This window comes from Salvelinus fontinalis, unplaced genomic scaffold (genome assembly GCF_029448725.1).
Source record: "Salvelinus fontinalis isolate EN_2023a unplaced genomic scaffold, ASM2944872v1 scaffold_0158, whole genome shotgun sequence".
Taxonomy (NCBI): Eukaryota; Metazoa; Chordata; class Actinopteri; order Salmoniformes; family Salmonidae; genus Salvelinus; species Salvelinus fontinalis.
Genome location: NW_026600367.1, coordinates 1 through 21,192, shown reverse-complemented (window position 1 = coordinate 21,192; position 21,192 = coordinate 1). Strand labels below are relative to the sequence as shown.

The 21,192-nt window shown below is 35.8% G+C and overlaps 1 protein-coding gene across 1 annotated transcript in view; it reads left to right on the top strand.

The window, feature by feature from the left end:
• Positions 1-20,031, top strand: part of LOC129843749 (protein Jumonji-like) — a 34,460-nt gene extending 14,429 nt beyond the window's left edge. Inside the window, exons 5-13 of the mRNA XM_055912331.1 lie at positions 155-556; positions 2,647-2,739; positions 4,537-4,655; positions 4,916-4,986; positions 5,272-5,386; positions 7,682-7,787; positions 8,032-8,133; positions 9,048-9,178; positions 19,650-20,031. Of these exons, the coding sequence (XP_055768306.1) occupies positions 155-556; positions 2,647-2,739; positions 4,537-4,655; positions 4,916-4,986; positions 5,272-5,386; positions 7,682-7,787; positions 8,032-8,133; positions 9,048-9,178; positions 19,650-20,016 (1,506 nt within the window). The 3' untranslated portion in view covers positions 20,017-20,031. The remainder of the gene's footprint in view (positions 1-154; positions 557-2,646; positions 2,740-4,536; positions 4,656-4,915; positions 4,987-5,271; positions 5,387-7,681; positions 7,788-8,031; positions 8,134-9,047; positions 9,179-19,649) is intronic.
• The last annotated feature ends 1,161 nt before the right edge of the window (positions 20,032-21,192 follow it).

Below are 21,192 nucleotides of genomic sequence, written 5' to 3'. Positions count from 1 at the left end.
CTACTTTTGTATTTGAGATTGACTTCTGATGAAAACCAACAGCCAGCCCAGCTAGCTGCATAGCTAAGTATAGCACTTTGACATTTGATGTTAACACTGCCCTCCCTGTCAACTGTCAACTGCAAAGTAATAATATCCTACCACCCGACCACAGGATCGTCTGGCCAAGCTGCAGGAGGCCTATTGTCAGTACCTACTGTCCTACGACTCCCTGGACCCCGCTGAGCGCATCCGCCTGGAGAGGGAGGTGCTCGAGGAGAAGGGGAGGCTGGAGAAGAAGAGAGGGCCCCTGGAGGGCCACTCAGATGACTCCCAACAAAGCCTGCTCCAGCTGCCCCGCTGTGAGCCCAAGAATGGCCTGGTAAACGGGGTGATCCGGAGGACCGGCCTGCCCAGGAACCTGGAGGAAGGAGCGAAAGAGGGGAAGGAACAGGAGAAGGACATGTGGCTGAGGTCCAGCAGGAGGAGACTGTTCTCTCAGGAGAAGAAAGGAGGAAGAGGAGGATCAGAGGAGGAGAAAGAGTTTCTTAGCAACCAGCACAAGTGTATATACAGGGTAGGTCATGTTAGCCCCCTTCTCTGGCCCTGTACACACTCAGGTTGAACAACTGATGTACAACACATTTGGCACAACAAATGTGATACAACAGACAGTTTTTCTGGACAGAAATAATTACCCAAGCATAGTGGAGGCACTACAAAACGCACAATGCTTGTGTAAATATTATATTGGTTAAGTCTATTGGTTAATGAGCTCTGTGGTAGCTGTGTGTGGGCAGATTGAATACAGTGCAGCACTGTCAATACAGTGTGTATAGCTGTTAGTGCCTGGAGGCAGAACTACAATATCCCTGGTTCAGTTGCTCTCACATCTAATGTAGGTCATTGCCCATCTGCAAGCACAGAGGCCACACACACGATCAGACACACACACCTCATTTTGACAACACGTCACCCCATGTCAACTTATCACTGCCAGTATTTCTGTCTTGATGCTCCATGATGATCTTCTGTTGCTCACAGTTCTCTTATCAGTAGTGTCAATTACAGTTCTCCTGTAGTATCAGTTAGTTCTCCTGTAGTATCAGTTAGTTCTCCTGTAGTATCAGTTAGTTCTCCTGTAATATCAGTTAGTTCTCCTGTAATATCAGTCAGTTCTCCTGTAGTATCAGTTAGTTCTCCTGTAGTATCAGTTAGTTCTCCTGTAGTATCAGTTAGTTCTCCTGTAGTATCAGTTAGTTCGCCTGTAGTATCAGTTAGTTCTCCTGTAATATCAGTTAGTTCTCCTGTAGTATCAGTTAGTTTGCCTGTAGTATCAGTTAGTTCTCCTGTAATATCAGTTAGTTCTCCTGTAGTATCAGTTAGTTTGCCTGTAGTATCAGTTAGTTCTCCTGTAATATCAGTTAGTTCTCCTGTAGTATCAGTTAGTTCTCCTGTAGTATCAGTTAGTTCACCTGTAATATCAGTTAGTTCTCCTGTAGTATCAGTTAGTTCTCCTGTAGTATCAGTTAGTTCTCCTGTAGTATCAGTTAGTTTTCCTGTAATATCAGTCAGTTCTCCTGTAGTATCAGTTAGTTTTCCTGTAATATCAGTCAGTTCTCCTGTAGTATCAGTCAGTTATCCTGTAGTATCAGCTAGTTCTTCTGTAGTATCAGTTACTTATAGCGTTTCATCTCTCAGTTTGACTTCCTACTTTTAAAACCTGGCTCGTAGGGACTATTCTGTCTGGGAAGTCCAGCATAGCTGGGCCCATATGAAATCTATATATTGGGCCATAATAAGAAATACAGCAATCTCCTGCACACATGTGGGAAAGCTTACAGTGACTGACAGTAGTCCAACCAACCAGGGATTTTCCTGGCACATTCATACAGGCTCTCAGTCTCTGTCCCTGCCCGGTTGTCTGTCGTGTATCTGAGCTTATGTCCCAAATGGTGCCCAATTCCCTGTCTAGTGCACTACTTTTAACCAGGGCCCTTAGGGCTCCAATCGAATGTAGTACTCTATATAAGGGAATAGTTAGCCATTTGGATAAGGGAATAGGGTGCCATTTGGGTAAGGGAATAGGGTGCCATTTGGGTAAGGGAATAGGGTGCCATTTGGGAGGCAACCTGAGAAAGCGTCTGGATGGAAGACTCCCCTTCAGAATGTGCTGAGGCTGCAGCAGCAGCGGGGAGAGGAAGGAAGATGATGTCATGCAGCACAGTGACATCCACATGTATCATGTAGTTTTCACCCTCTCAGAGAAAAGCTTTTTGTTTTTGTCTGGCTCTTCAACTAACTCTCCCATCTGGTTGGCTGTGATAATCCTTACATTGACAGTGGTCTGCGTCCCAAACCACATGCCTATTCCCTTTTCTAATGCGCTACTTTTGACCAGAGCCTCTTTATAAGTAGGATGTCATTAGGGACGGAGACAGTGTATCAAGGGACATAAAAGACTACTTCCTGTATGGTCTTACTAGTCTCTTTGGTTGTGTTTCTGTGTCATTCGATTGGCAGTATATCAAAACACCTCAGTCCATAAGCTCGTACACTCTGTTTGTGTTGATGATTTGCTGTGATAATCTTTACATTGACTGTATATCAGGGAACTTGAAAGGGACCGTAAGGTCTTAGCCCTGTCTTTGTGCTTCTCTATGGCAGGGGAAGTCGGTTTCTCTCACTACGTTCTACAGGACAGCCAGGAATACTATGAACATGTGTTTCAACAAGGAGCCTGGGACGGCTGAGGTGGAGGTAAGGTCTACATATCCCAAACTGTTATATACCTGCTACTTAGGTTGCGCTACTTTAGACCCTATTCAGGTTTCAGAGAAGTTGACTTAACATGGACTTAAATAAATAAAAATAAAAATTGACTTGTCCATATTTTATTGACATAAAACCATGTTAAGTCTACTTATTTCAAGTCTGAATCGGCCCTTAGTGCACTACTTTTGGTCAGGGCCCTGCTATTTGGGATGCAACCATATAGTCATAATGAATAAGTAGCATAATTCACTGGGACCATAAGTAGTATAATTCACTGGGACCATAAGTAGTATAATTCACTGGGACCGTAAGTAGTATAATTCACTGGGACCGTAAGTAGTATAATTCACTGGGACCATAAGTAGTATAATTCACTGGGACCATAAGTAGTATAATTCACTGGGACCGTAAGTAGTATAATTCACTGGGACCGTAAGTAGTATAATTCACTGGGACCATAAGTAGTGTAATTCACTGGGACCATAAGTAGTGTAATTCACTGGGAGCATAAGTAGTATAATTCACTGGGAGCATAAGTAGTATAATTCACTGGGACCGTAAATAGTATAATTCACTGGGACCATAAGTAGTATAATTCACTGGGACCGTAAGTAGTATAATTCACTGGGACCATAAGTAGTATAATTCACTGGGACCGTAAGTAGTGTAATTCACTGGGACCATAAGTGGGTATAATTCATTGGGACCATAAGTAGTGTAATTCACTGGGACCATAACTAGTATAATTCACTGGGACCATAACTAGTATAATTCACTGGGACCATAAGTAGTATAATTCACTGGGACCGTAAGTAGTATAATTCACTGGGACCATAAGTAGTATAATTCACTGGGACCGTAAGTAGTATAATTCACTGGGACCATCAGTAGTATAATTCACTGGGACCATAACTAGTATAATTCACTGGGACCATAAGTAGTATAATTCACTGGGACCGTAAGTAGTATAATTCACTGGGACCATAAGTAGTATAATTCACTGGGACCGTAAGTAGTATAATTCACTGGGACCATAAGTAGTATAATTCACTGGGACCGTAAGTAGTATAATTCACTGGGACCATCAGTAGTATAATTCACTGGGACCGTAAGTTGTATAATTCACAGGGACCGTAAGTAGTATAATTCACTGGGACCATAAGTAGTGTAATTCACTGGGACCGTAAGTAGTATAATTCACTGGGACCATAAGTAGTATAATTCACTGGGACCATAAGTTGTATAATTCACTGGGACCATAAGTAGTATAATCCACTGGGACCATACGTTGTATAATTCACTGGGACCATAAGTAGTATAATTCACTGGGACCATAAGTAGTATAATTCACTGGGACCGTAAGTAGTGTAATTCACTGGGCCCATAAGTAGTATAATTCACTGGGACCATTAGTAGTATAATTCACTGGGACCATTAGTAGTATAATCCACTGGGACCATAAGTAGTATAATTCACTGAGACAGTAAGTAGTATAATCCACTGGGACCGTAAGTAGTATAATTCACTGGGACCATCAGTAGTATAATCCACTGGGACTGTAAGTAGTATAATCCACTGGGACCATAAGTAGTATAATTCACTGGGACCATCAGTAGTATAATCCACTGGGACTGTAAGTAGTATGGAGATGAATGATCAGGTCATTGACATATTTCTTCTCTCCTTTTGTCTTTCTTGTCAGCCATCCCACTGTGTGATCTACTGTCACTACTTGTTTTTTCATCTACATTAATGCAATAATGTTTCTGTCTGTGATTGCAGCATGAGTACTGGAACATCGTGGAGCAGAGGGATTGTCATGTTGCAGTGCACTGTGGGAAAGTGGACACTAAAACTCATGGGAGTGGCTTCCCAGTTGGAAAGTCTGAGACGTTTTCAAAGTAAGGACCTAATGGCATTATTCTTTCACATGATTGGAGGATTTTGAATTTCCTGCTTATTCCCTCCTGATTCCTGGAATCTTCTAACTGGGATTTCTGGAGAATCTGGGAATTTTGGGAAAGTTAGGGGAATTTTACGACCCTATAAGGACATGCATAAAATATGTGTTCTGTTCTCTTGTCTCCACTCAAGACATGGATGGAACCTTACAGTCCTTCCCAATAATTATATGTGTTCTGTTCTCTTGTCTCCACTCAAGACATGGATGGAACCTTACAGTCCTTCCCAATAATTCAGGATCCATCTTACGTCATCTTGGTGCTGTGCCAGGTAATCATCTATACCTATGACCCTCTCCTGTTACACAGGATGACAGTAAATTGTATTGTAATACAGACAGTTGTAAGTAGCTGCAGAGTGAACTGAAGGACGCCCATCAGCTTAATTACAACAATTCCTTGAATGTATGTTGCGTTAGTTATTTTGTTTTTGTTTTATTCAGTATATCCTCATTTTTGGTGACACAATTCAATAGCATTCTGCTATGAATTAAGTGAACTTGAACTGACTAGAAAAGCTTGACAGTCTACTATGTCTTCCTTTGTGGTTGTACAGGAGTGACCATTCCTTGGCTGAACATCGGCATGGTCTTCTCTACCTCATGCTGGTCGCGAGACCATCATCGCCTTCCATACATTGATTACTTACACACTGGTGCTGACTGCATTTGGTAAGTAGTGGTTCACTGCTCACTGCCCTCTCCCAGTTTAATCCTACGGTCACTCAGGTTCACCATCTGCCACAACCAATGGAGAACGAGCTCAGCGTCAGTTAGTCAAGCCTGATCAAATAGAACTGATGGAGATTGATTTAATAGAACTCCCTGAGCGTGGTCAGTACAGTATGAAGGAAACGCTGTATGGCTCAGTAGGTAGAGCATGGTGCTCGCAACCCAGGATAGTGGGTTTGATTCTCTGGGCCATCAAAAGGTCAAATGTATGCAGTATGACTAAGTCTTTATTGGATAAAATCATCTGCTAAATGGTATATATTTAAGCAATAAGGCACGAGGTGGTGTGGTATCTTATGGTATCTTAAGCACGACGCATTGCGGAGTGCCTGGACACAGCCCTTAGTCGTGGTATATTGGCCATATACCACAAACCCCCGAGGTGCCTTATTGCCATTATAAACTGGTTACCAATGAAATTAGAGCAGCAAAATGTTTTGTCGTATCAATTGTATACGTTCTGATATACCACGCCTGTCAGCCAATCAGCATTCAGAGCTCGAACCACCCAGTTTATTATATGTGTGTATATATATATAGATATATATATATATATATATCAGGAATTCTTGAAAGACGGTACAATATAAACTTTTCTTCCACAAATATTTGTCTTAATATCTGATAGACCAAATAATATATATATCACACCATGTAAAGGAACAACCTCCTAATTCAGAAATGTTTTTCTCATAAATTACAACTAAGTGGATTTATATCAACTCAGTCAGACACCATACAATGCATTACATTTGTACATTTATTGTCCAAGTGTTTGAAGACCTTGTTTGTTTAATTCTATCATTACATTATTCAAATATGAAATGCAAATCTCCAAACTTATTTTTATAACGCATTTTTATAACGCTATATAATGCTCCAGGGCTAATTTTGTTAGCATTTTGGCATGTTTTTCTAGATTCAGAACATAAAACATTTGTTAGCATTTTGGCATGTTTTTCTAGATTCAGAACATTAAACATTTAGCATTTTGGCATGTTTTTCTAGATTCAGAACATAAAACATTTATTAGCATTTTGGCATGTTTTTCTAGATTTAAAAACATAAAACATTTATTAGCATTTTGGCATGTTTTTCTAGATTTAAAAACATAAAACATTTATTAGCATTTTGGCATGTTTTTCTAGATTCAAAAACATAAAACATTTATTAGCATTTTGGCATGTTTTTCTAGATTCAGAACATAAAACATTTAGCATTTTGGCATGTTTTTCTAGATTCAGAACATAAAACATTTATTAGCATTTTGGCATGTTTTTCTAGATTTAAAAACATAAAACATTTATTAGCATTTTGGCATGTTTTTCTAGATTTAGAACATAAAACAACATTTATAAAGGAAACATTATCCCTTAGATCTATCACAACAAATATGTCAACAGTTTAACCATGTGTTGCAGAAAAGTGATTCAGATAATTTTTTTCTAACAATAAAAAAAAGTTCATAAGGGATTTAGCCATCAGGGACGGAGTTGACAACAGATACTCAAAACAGACATTTTTGCCTCAAAGTATTTTACATTTGTAAAATATATTCAATTATTCTTTCAGCACTCTGACGGAGTTGACGTTAGACAAAAATATTTTGGGGGGGTTTTGACCGTGGTGATTTCTATATTGTTTGTTTAAAATATATCAGATAGTAGAGAACTTTCCAGACCATGAGTGGTCTTGTTGCACTACATGTAATGAGGACATGGATAAGAGGTCATTATGGTATAGCTGACCCTGCTCATTCCTGATTTGAATTCACCAAATCTCCAGACACATCTTTTAGGAATCACAGTTTCGAGATAAGGGCTATTGCAAATTACTACACAAGATCCCTTTTCAGTTAATATTAAATATTGCCAGTTAAAAAAAAATATATATATATATATATATATATAATTACACTTTTTTGGAGAGTTTGAAATTGGGATCCTTTTCTCCAGACAATGGCATTTCCGGGTATAGAGCCAAAATGGAAATGAATAATATTGAAAATATTTAGAAAATTCCAAAAGCAAATCTTTCTCCTTATAAAATGCCCCTTAATGTAATTGTTATGCTCAAATAAAATTCTATAAAACTACAATAAAAATGAAGTTTCATTGCCAGACAAGGATATTATTATTATTTACTAGTGCTATGACATGTGTCCACTAACTCCAACATGTTATCGTATAGTGATACACAGTTAGATCCTAATAACCCATGTAACCCGGTGTTCAGGTACTGTATTCCTGCTGAGGAGAAGGTGAAGCTGGACAAGGTGGTTCACACACTACTGCAGGCTAATGGAACCCCAGGACTGGAGATGTTGGAGAACAACATCATGGTGTGACTGCAGGATACACAGCATACACATACAGTACAAACATGGACTACAGAAACACTGTCCACACAAACATGGACTACATAAACACTGTGCGCACACATACACACTGGGCTCTGGTGAAAAGTTCTGCACTATATAGGGAACAGGGTGCAAGTAGTGCACTATATCTGGAAGAGGATGCCATCTGGGATGGAGACTTGGTCGTCAGGTAATACATGTTCTCTCTCTCCCTCCCTCCCTCCAGATCTCTCCGGAGGTGCTGTGTGGAGCAGGGGTCAAAGTGCACCGGACCGTCCAGAAGAGTGGCCAGTTCGTCGTCTGTTTCCCGGCAGCGTTCGTCTCCAAGGTGTGCTGCGGCTACAGCGTCTCCGAGACAGTGCACTTCGCCACCCCCCAGTGGCTGAACACGGGATACCAGGCTGCCAAGGTTGGAGCCCCCCGTCGTATCAATACTTGAAGGAAAAGCTATTAGTTGAAAGAAGAGTATAGTTTAATTCAGTACATAATGTATTATTATAATGTTACCTGCCATGCTAACATTACTGTAGTATTTAGTATAGCGTTACTAGTCGTTGGCATCGGCATAATAAATGTTGTTTTCACAGATAAAGCTACAAGATCAGTTGGTTTAATGTATTGGTCTTCAACATTAATACAGATTCAATTCTCCATTTAAAAAAATCAGAATTACGCTTTCTGTTACAATTAAAAAAATAGATATTGTTATACAAGACAATTGCAAAATGATATAAATGTCTTTGCTAAAATTAACGAAAATCCATTTTCGTTTAGGGGTCTGACCACATAGAGTATGAACTCCTGTACCTGTCCTGTACCTCTCCATGCTCCTGTACATCTTGGGGTGTCCAGTTTGACTGAGTTCCTGACTGAGTTCCAGTCCTGAAAGCTCCTCACGAAGGGGTGGTAACCAGGCTCTAAAGTCTGACTTAACCAGCTTCCTGGCAAAGGCAACGCATAGTTTAGTCAGTCAGTCAGTCTGTCTATCAGTCAGTCAGTTCAGATAGAGCGGACAAACTGAGGGTAGAGAGCGCCTCTGTGTACCCAGTCTTCCGCTGGTCAATTCACTATCAAAGATTCTGTTATCCACATGGATTTTAGTTCCCTACACATCTACTGCATGAAAGGAGGGATTTGCGAGGGTTTACCAAACTGAGCACATCCATTAATCTGAACTGGGATATGTTGTGAAAAGACCCTGTCATATCAAATGTTCGAATATCTCTTACCTCTCCTCCCCAGGAGCTGAAATGTCGACGCATAGAGAGGTCTTTCTCCATGGAGAAGTTGCTGTACCAGATCGCAATGTCAGAATCTAAACGGGAGAATGGTGTCATTCTGAGTACCATGACCTCACTTCTCAAAGACCTCAGGTGGGTTTAACTATTTAACACAGTATCACAGTATCAATCACAGTATCAATAGCAGTACTATATTTGTAGATCACAGCATCATTGTAGATCACAGTATTATCATTGTAGATCACAGTATCATTGTAGATCACATTATTATCATTGTAGATCACATTATTATTGTAGATCACAGCATCATTGTAGATCACAGCATCATTGTAGATCACATTATTATCATTGTAGATCACAGCATCATTGTAGATCACAGCATCATTGTAGATCACATTATTATCATTGTAGATCACAGCATCATTGTAGATCACAGCATCATTGTAGATCACATTATTATCATTGTAGATCACAGCATCATTGTAGATCACATTATTATCATTGTAGATCACATTATTATCATTGTAGATCACATTATTATTGTAGATCACAGCATCATTGTAGATCACATTATTATCATTGTAGATCACAGTATCATTGTAGATCACAGTATTATCATTGTAGATCACAGTATTATTGTAGATCACAGTATCATTGTAGATCACAGTATCAATAGCAGTATTATCATTGTAGATCACAGTATCATTGTAGATCACATTATTATCATTGTAGATCACAGCATCATTGTAGATCACATTATTATCATTGTAGATCACAGCATCATTGTAGATCACAGCATCATTGTAGATCACATTATTATCATTGTAGATCACAGCATCATTGTAGATCACATTATTATCATTGTAGATCACATTATTATCATTGTAGATCACAGTATTATCATTGTAGATCACAGCATCATTGTAGATCACATTATTATCATTGTAGATCACAGTATCATTGTAGATCACATTATTATCATTGTAGATCACATTATTATCATTGTAGATCACATTATTATCATTGTAGATCACAGTATTATTGTAGATCACAGTTTCATTGTAGATCACAGTATCATTGTAGATCACAGTATTATTGTAGATCAGAGTATTATTGTAGATCAGAGTATTATTGTAGATCACAGTATTATCATTGTAGATCACAGTATTATTGTAGATCACAGTATCATTGTAGATCACAGTATCATTGTAGATCACAGTATTATCATTGTAGATCACATTATTATCATTGTAGATCACAGTATCATTGTAGATCACAGTATTATCATTGTAGATCACAGTATTATTGTAGATCAGAGTATTATTGTAGATCACAGTATCATTGTAGATCACAGTATCATTGTAGATCACAGTATTATTGTAGATCACAGTATCATTGTAGATCACAGTATCATTGTAGATCACAGTATCATTGTAGATCACAGTATTATCATTGTAGATCACATTATTATCATTGTAGATCACATTATTATTGTAGATCACAGTATTATCATTGTAGATCACAGTATTATCATTGTAGATCACATTATTATCATTGTCGATCACAGTATCATTGTAGATCACAGTATCATTGTAGATCACAGTATTATCATTGTAGATCACATTATTATCATTGTAGATCACAGTATTATTGTAGATCACATTATTATTGTAGATCACAGTATCATTGTAGATCACATTATTATCATTGTAGATCACAGTATCATTGTAGATCACATTATTATCATTGTAGATCAGAGTATTATCATTGTAGATCACAGTATCATTGTAGATCAAAGTATTATCATTGTAGATCACAGTATCATTGTAGATCAGAGTATTATCATTGTAGATCACAGTATCATTGTAGATCAGAGTATTATCATTGTAGATCACAGTATCATTGTAGATCACAGTATCATTGTAGATCACAGTATTATTGTAGATCAGAGTATCATTGTAGATCACAGTATTATCATTGTAGATCACAGTATTATTGTAGATCACAGTATTATCATTGTAGATCACAGTATTATTGTAGATCACAGTATTATCATTGTAGATCACAGTATTATCATTGTAGATCACAGTATTATTGTAGATCACAGTATTATCATTGTAGATCACATTATTATCATTGTAGATCACAGTATTATTGTAGATCACAGTATTATCATTGTAGATCACAGTATTATTGTAGATCACAGTATTATCATTGTAGATCACAGTATTATCATTGTAGATCACAGTATTATTGTAGATCACAGTATTATCATTGTAGATCACAGTATTATTGTAGATCACAGTATTATCATTGTAGATCACAGTATTATCATTGTAGATCACAGTATTATTGTAGATCACAGTATCATTGTAGATCACAGTATTATTGTAGATCACAGTATTATCATTGTAGATCACAGTATCATTGTAGATCACAGTATTATTGTAGATCACAGTATCATTGTAGATCACAGCATCATTGTAGATCACATTATTATCATTGTAGATCACATTATTATTGTAGATCACAGCATCATTGTAGATCACAGCATCATTGTAGATCACATTATTATCATTGTAGATCACAGTATCATTGTAGATCACAGTATTATCATTGTAGATCACAGTATTATTGTAGATCACAGTATTATCATTGTAGATCACAGTATTATTGTAGATCACAGTATCATTGTAGATCACAGTATTATCATTGTAGATCACAGTATTATTGTAGATCACAGTATCATTGTAGATCACAGTATCATTGTAGATCACAGTATCATTGTAGATCACAGTATTATTGTAGATCACAGTATTATCATTGTAGATCACAGTATCATTGTAGATCACAGTATTATTGTAGATCACAGTATCATTGTAGATCACAGCATCATTGTAGATCACATTATTATCATTGTAGATCACATTATTATTGTAGATCACAGCATCATTGTAGATCACAGCATCATTGTAGATCACATTATTATCATTGTAGATCACAGTATTATCATTGTAGATCACAGTATTATCATTGTAGATCACAGTATTATCATTGTAGATCACAGTATTATCATTGTAGATCACATTATCATTGTAGATCACAGTATTATCATTGTAGATCACAGTATTATTGTAGATCACAGTATCATTGTAGATCACATTATTATCATTGTAGATCACAGCATCATTGTAGATCACATTATTATCATTGTAGATCACAGTATCATTGTAGATCACAGTATCATTGTAGATCACAGTATCATTGTAGATCACAGTATTATCATTGTAGATCACAGTATTATCATTGTAGATCACAGTATTATCATTGTAGATCACAGTATCATTGTAGATCACAGTATTATCATTGTAGATCACAGTATCATTGTAGATCACAGTATTATCATTGTAGATCACAGTATTATCATTGTAGATCACAGTATTATCATTGTAGATCACAGTATTATTGTAGATCACAGTATTATCATTGTAGATCACATTATTATCATTGTAGATCACAGCATCATTGTAGATCACATTATTATCATTGTAGATCACAGCATCATTGTAGATCACAGTAGTATCATTGTAGATCACATTATTATCATTGTAGATCACAGCATCATTGTAGATCACAGTATTATCATTGTAGATCACAGTATTATTGTAGATCACAGTATCATTGTAGATCACAGTATTATTGTAGATCACAGTATTATCATTGTAGATCACAGTATCATTGTAGATCACATTATTATTGTAGATCACAGTATCATTGTAGATCACAGTATTATTGTAGATCAGAGTATTAATAGCAGTATTATCATTGTAGATCACAGTATTATTGTAGATCAGAGTATTATTGTAGATCAGAGTATTATTGTAGATCACAGTATTATTGTAGATCAGAGTATTATTGTAGATCAGAGTATTATTGTAGATCACAGTATTATTGTAGATCAGAGTATTATTGTAGATCAGAGTATTAATAGCAGTATTATCATTGTAGATCACAGTATTATCATTGTAGATCACAGTATTATCATTGTAGATCACATTATTATCATTGTCGATCACAGTATCATTGTAGATCACAGTATCATTGTAGATCACAGTATTATCATTGTAGATCACATTATTATCATTGTAGATCACAGTATTATTGTAGATCACATTATTATTGTAGATCACAGTATCATTGTAGATCACATTATTATCATTGTAGATCACAGTATCATTGTAGATCACATTATTATCATTGTAGATCAGAGTATTATCATTGTAGATCACAGTATCATTGTAGATCAAAGTATTATCATTGTAGATCACAGTATCATTGTAGATCAGAGTATTATCATTGTAGATCACAGTATCATTGTAGATCAGAGTATTATCATTGTAGATCACAGTATCATTGTAGATCACAGTATCATTGTAGATCACAGTATTATTGTAGATCAGAGTATCATTGTAGATCACAGTATTATCATTGTAGATCACAGTATTATTGTAGATCACAGTATTATCATTGTAGATCACAGTATTATTGTAGATCACAGTATTATCATTGTAGATCACAGTATTATCATTGTAGATCACAGTATTATTGTAGATCACAGTATTATCATTGTAGATCACATTATTATCATTGTAGATCACAGTATTATTGTAGATCACAGTATTATCATTGTAGATCACAGTATTATTGTAGATCACAGTATTATCATTGTAGATCACAGTATTATCATTGTAGATCACAGTATTATTGTAGATCACAGTATTATCATTGTAGATCACAGTATTATTGTAGATCACAGTATTATCATTGTAGATCACAGTATTATCATTGTAGATCACAGTATTATTGTAGATCACAGTATCATTGTAGATCACAGTATTATTGTAGATCACAGTATTATCATTGTAGATCACAGTATCATTGTAGATCACAGTATTATTGTAGATCACAGTATCATTGTAGATCACAGCATCATTGTAGATCACATTATTATCATTGTAGATCACATTATTATTGTAGATCACAGCATCATTGTAGATCACAGCATCATTGTAGATCACATTATTATCATTGTAGATCACAGTATCATTGTAGATCACAGTATTATCATTGTAGATCACAGTATTATTGTAGATCACAGTATTATCATTGTAGATCACAGTATTATTGTAGATCACAGTATCATTGTAGATCACAGTATTATCATTGTAGATCACAGTATTATTGTAGATCACAGTATTATCATTGTAGATCACAGTATTATTGTAGATCACAGTATCATTGTAGATCACAGTATTATTGTAGATCACAGTATCATTGTAGATCACAGTATCATTGTAGATCACAGTATTATCATTGTAGATCACAGTATTATCATTGTAGATCACAGTATTATCATTGTAGATCACAGTATTATCATTGTAGATCACAGTATTATCATTGTAGATCACATTATCATTGTAGATCACAGTATTATCATTGTAGATCACAGTATTATTGTAGATCACAGTATCATTGTAGATCACATTATTATCATTGTAGATCACAGCATCATTGTAGATCACATTATTATCATTGTAGATCACAGTATCATTGTAGATCACAGTATCATTGTAGATCACAGTATTATCATTGTAGATCACAGTATTATCATTGTAGATCACAGTATTATCATTGTAGATCACAGTATTATCATTGTAGATCACAGTATCATTGTAGATCACAGTATCATTGTAGATCACAGTATCATTGTAGATCACAGTATTATCATTGTAGATCACAGTATTATCATTGTAGATCACAGTATTATCATTGTAGATCACAGTATTATCATTGTAGATCACAGTATTATTGTAGATCACAGTATTATCATTGTAGATCACAGTATTATTGTAGATCACAGTATTATCATTGTAGATCACAGTATTATCATTGTAGATCACAGTATTATTGTAGATCACAGTATCATTGTAGATCACAGTATTATTGTAGATCACAGTATTATCATTGTAGATCACAGTATCATTGTAGATCACAGTATTATTGTAGATCACAGTATCATTGTAGATCACAGCATCATTGTAGATCACATTATTATCATTGTAGATCACATTATTATTGTAGATCACAGCATCATTGTAGATCACAGCATCATTGTAGATCACATTATTATCATTGTAGATCACAGTATCATTGTAGATCACAGTATTATCATTGTAGATCACAGTATTATTGTAGATCACAGTATTATCATTGTAGATCACAGTATTATTGTAGATCACAGTATCATTGTAGATCACAGTATTATCATTGTAGATCACAGTATTATTGTAGATCACAGTATTATCATTGTAGATCACAGTATTATTGTAGATCACAGTATCATTGTAGATCACAGTATCATTGTAGATCACAGTATCATTGTAGATCACAGTATTATCATTGTAGATCACAGTATTATCATTGTAGATCACAGTATTATCATTGTAGATCACAGTATTATCATTGTAGATCACAGTATTATCATTGTAGATCACATTATCATTGTAGATCACAGTATTATCATTGTAGATCACAGTATTATTGTAGATCACAGTATCATTGTAGATCACATTATTATCATTGTAGATCACAGCATCATTGTAGATCACATTATTATCATTGTAGATCACAGTATCATTGTAGATCACAGTATCATTGTAGATCACAGTATCATTGTAGATCACAGTATTATCATTGTAGATCACAGTATTATCATTGTAGATCACAGTATTATCATTGTAGATCACAGTATCATTGTAGATCACAGTATTATCATTGTAGATCACAGTATCATTGTAGATCACAGTATTATCATTGTAGATCACAGTATTATCATTGTAGATCACAGTATTATCATTGTAGATCACAGTATTATTGTAGATCACAGTATTATCATTGTAGATCACATTATTATCATTGTAGATCACAGCATCATTGTAGATCACATTATTATCATTGTAGATCACAGCATCATTGTAGATCACAGTAGTATCATTGTAGATCACATTATTATCATTGTAGATCACAGCATCATTGTAGATCACAGTATTATCATTGTAGATCACAGTATTATTGTAGATCACAGTATCATTGTAGATCACAGTATTATTGTAGATCACAGTATTATCATTGTAGATCACAGTATCATTGTAGATCACATTATTATTGTAGATCACAGTATCATTGTAGATCACAGTATTATTGTAGATCAGAGTATTAATAGCAGTATTATCATTGTAGATCACAGTATTATTGTAGATCAGAGTATTATTGTAGATCAGAGTATTATTGTAGATCACAGTATTATTGTAGATCAGAGTATTATTGTAGATCAGAGTATTATTGTAGATCACAGTATTATTGTAGATCAGAGTATTATTGTAGATCAGAGTATTAATAGCAGTATTATCATTGTAGATCACAGTATTATCATTGTAGATCACAGTATTATCATTGTAGATCACATTATTATCATTGTCGATCACAGTATCATTGTAGATCACAGTATCATTGTAGATCACAGTATTATCATTGTAGATCACATTATTATCATTGTAGATCACAGTATTATTGTAGATCACATTATTATTGTAGATCACAGTATCATTGTAGATCACATTATTATCATTGTAGATCACAGTATCATTGTAGATCACATTATTATCATTGTAGATCAGAGTATTATCATTGTAGATCACAGTATCATTGTAGATCAAAGTATTATCATTGTAGATCACAGTATCATTGTAGATCAGAGTATTATCATTGTAGATCACAGTATCATTGTAGATCAGAGTATTATCATTGTAGATCACAGTATCATTGTAGATCACAGTATCATTGTAGATCACAGTATTATTGTAGATCAGAGTATCATTGTAGATCACAGTATTATCATTGTAGATCACAGTATTATTGTAGATCACAGTATTATCATTGTAGATCACAGTATTATTGTAGATCACAGTATTATCATTGTAGATCACAGTATTATCATTGTAGATCACAGTATTATTATAGATCACAGTATTATCATTGTAGATCACATTATTATCATTGTAGATCACAGTATTATTGTAGATCACAGTATTATCATTGTAGATCACAGTATTATTGTAGATCACAGTATTATCATTGTAGATCACAGTATTATCATTGTAGATCACAGTATTATTGTAGATCACAGTATTATCATTGTAGATCACAGTATTATTGTAGATCACAGTATTATCATTGTAGATCACAGTATTATCATTGTAGATCACAGTATTATTGTAGATCACAGTATCATTGTAGATCACAGTATTATTGTAGATCACAGTATTATCATTGTAGATCACAGTATCATTGTAGATCACAGTATTATTGTAGATCACAGTATCATTGTAGATCACAGCATCATTGTAGATCACATTATTATCATTGTAGATCACATTATTATTGTAGATCACAGCATCATTGTAGATCACAGCATCATTGTAGATCACATTATTATCATTGTAGATCACAGTATCATTGTAGATCACAGTATTATCATTGTAGATCACAGTATTATTGTAGATCACAGTATTATCATTGTAGATCACAGTATTATTGTAGATCACAGTATCATTGTAGATCACAGTATTATCATTGTAGATCACAGTATTATTGTAGATCACAGTATTATCATTGTAGATCACAGTATTATTGTAGATCACAGTATCATTGTAGATCACAGTATTATTGTAGATCACAGTATCATTGTAGATCACAGTATCATTGTAGATCACAGTATTATCATTGTAGATCACAGTATTATCATTGTAGATCACAGTATTATCATTGTAGATCACAGTATTATCATTGTAGATCACAGTATTATCATTGTAGATCACATTATCATTGTAGATCACAGTATTATCATTGTAGATCACAGTATTATTGTAGATCACAGTATCATTGTAGATCACATTATTATCATTGTAGATCACAGCATCATTGTAGATCACATTATTATCATTGTAGATCACAGTATCATTGTAGATCACAGTATCATTGTAGATCACAGTATTATCATTGTAGATCACAGTATTATCATTGTAGATCACAGTATTATCATTGTAGATCACAGTATTATCATTGTAGATCACAGTATCATTGTAGATCACAGTATCATTGTAGATCACAGTATCATTGTAGATCACAGTATTATCATTGTAGATCACAGTATTATCATTGTAGATCACAGTATTATCATTGTAGATCACAGTATTATTGTAGATCACAGTATTATCATTGTAGATCACATTATTATCATTGTAGATCACAGCATCATTGTAGATCACATTATTATCATTGTAGATCACAGCATCATTGTAGATCACAGTAGTATCATTGTAGATCACATTATTATCATTGTAGATCACAGCATCATTGTAGATCACAGTATTATCATTGTAGATCACAGTATTATTGTAGATCACAGTATCATTGTAGATCACAGTATTATTGTAGATCACAGTATTATCATTGTAGATCACAGTATCATTGTAGATCACATTATTATTGTAGATCACAGTATCATTGTAGATCGCAGTATTATTGTAGATCAGAGTATTATTGTAGATCACAGTATTATTGTAGATCAGAGTATTATTGTAGATCAGAGTATTAATAGCAGTATTATCATTGTAGATCACAGTATTATTGTAGATCAGAGTATTATTGTAGATCAGAGTATTATTGTAGATCACAGTATTATTGTAGATCAGAGTATTATTGTAGATCAGAGTATTATTGTAGATCACAGTATTATTGTAGATCAGAGTATTATTGTAGATCAGAGTATTAATAGCAGTATTATCATTGTAGATCACAGTATCATTGTCGATCACAGTATTATTGTAGATCACAGTATTAATAGCAGTATTATCATTGTAGATCACAGTATCATTGTAGATCACAGTATTAATAGCAGTATTATCATTGTAGATCACAGTATCATTGTCGATCACAGTATTATTGTAGATCACAGTATTAATAGCAGTATTATCATTGTAGATCACAGTATCATTGTAGATCACAGTATTAATAGCAGTATTATCATTGTAGATCACAGTATCATTGTAGATCACATTATTATCATTGTAGATCACAGTATCATTGTAGATCACAGTATTAATAGCAGTACTATATTTGTAGATCACAGTATCATTGTAGATCACAGTATTAATAGCAGTATTATCATTGTAGATCACAGTATTAATAGCAGTATTATCATTGTAGATCACAGTTTCATTGTAGATCACAGTATCATTGTAGATCACAGTATCATCATACATGGAATGTAATGTTACTCTTAAAAGGACAATATGGGATTCAATAAACAGCTGTGGGATGGGGCTGGAGAAATGTAACCACTCTTAAGAATCAATAGCTATACATCATTCATTTAAAAGTACAACATGTACCTATTGCAAATTGACCCTTTCCACAACTTAAAAAAAAGGAAACAGTAGCCATTGATGACAGACGATACACCCGTCTGCTCTACCTGTTCCAGGGATACAGAGTTGAGACAGCGCAGGGATCTGTTTGACGCCGGGCTGCGGTCTGTTGCCCGCTACTGTAGCCATGACAACCAGGCCTCGTCAGAGAGCAGGAGGATCCAGCGCCAGTGGCTGAGGCTCGACCCCTCGGACCGACGCTGTCAGGTGTGCCAACACCTCTGCTACCTCTCCATGGTGAGTCTTTACTGGGCAGGGAAGGTTGGGCACAAACATAGGCAGCGATTCAATCAAAGGCATGTGGTCGACAAGCGCACTGCACGGCCAACAAGGCGCCTTCTAAAGGCCATTTCCCCGATGTTCGCGGAGATGGCATCGATGGTTAAGTCTGCAGATGTGGGATCAATCGTAAATGTCCTGTAAAAAGACCGGTCTTACTTTATTGTCCCTGGAGGGGACATGTTGTGTTTATTCTATGTCCTGATGACATGCTCCTCATGTCCCTGCAGGTGGTTCAGGAGGGGACATGTGTTTATTCTATGTCCTGATGACATGCTCCTCATGTCCCTGCAGGTGGTTCAGGAGGGGACATGTGTTTATTCTATGTCCTGATGACATGCTCCTCATGTCCCTGCAGGTGGTTCAGGAGGGGACATGTGTTTATTCCATGTCCTGATGACATGCTCCTCATGTCCCTGCAGGTGGTTCAGGAGGGGACATGTTGTGTTTATTCTATGTCCTGATGACATGCTCCTCATGTCCCTGCAGGTGGTTCAGGAGGGGACATGTGTTTATTCTATGTCCTGATGACATGCTCCTCATGTCCCTGCAGGTGGTTCAGGAGGGGACATGTGTTTATTCTATGTCCTGATGACATGCTCCTCATGTCCCTGCAGGTGGTTCAGGAGGGGACATGTGTTTATTCTATGTCCTGATGACATGCTCCTCATGTCCCTGCAGGTGGTTCAGGAGGGGACATGTGTTTATTCTATGTCCTGATGACATGCTCCTCATGTCCCTGCAGGTGGTTCAGGAGGGGACATGTGTTTATTCTATGTCCTGATGACATGCTCCTCATGTCCCTGCAGGTGGTTCAGGAGGGGACATGTTGTGTTTATTCTATGTCCTGATGGCATGCTCCTCATGTCCCTGCAGGTGGTTCAGGAGGGGACATGTGTTTATTCTATGTCCTGATGACATGCTCCTCATGTCCCTGCAGGTGGTTCAGGAGGGGACATGTTGTGTTTATTCTATGTCCTGATGACATGCTCCTCATGTCCCTGCAGGTGGTTCAGGAGGGGACATGTGTTTATTCTATGTCCTGATGACATGCTCCTCATGTCCCTGCAGGTGGTTCAGGAGGGGACATGTGTTTATTCTATGTCCTGATGGCATGCTCCTCATGTCCCTGCAGGTGGTTCAGGAGGGGACATGTGTTTATTCTATGTCCTGATGACATGCTCCTCATGTCCCTGCAGGTGGTTCAGGAGGGGACATGTTGTGTTTATTCTATGTCCTGATGACATGCTCCTCATGTCCCTGCAGGTGGTTCAGGAGGGGACATGTGTTTATTCTATGTCCTGATGACATGCTCCTCAT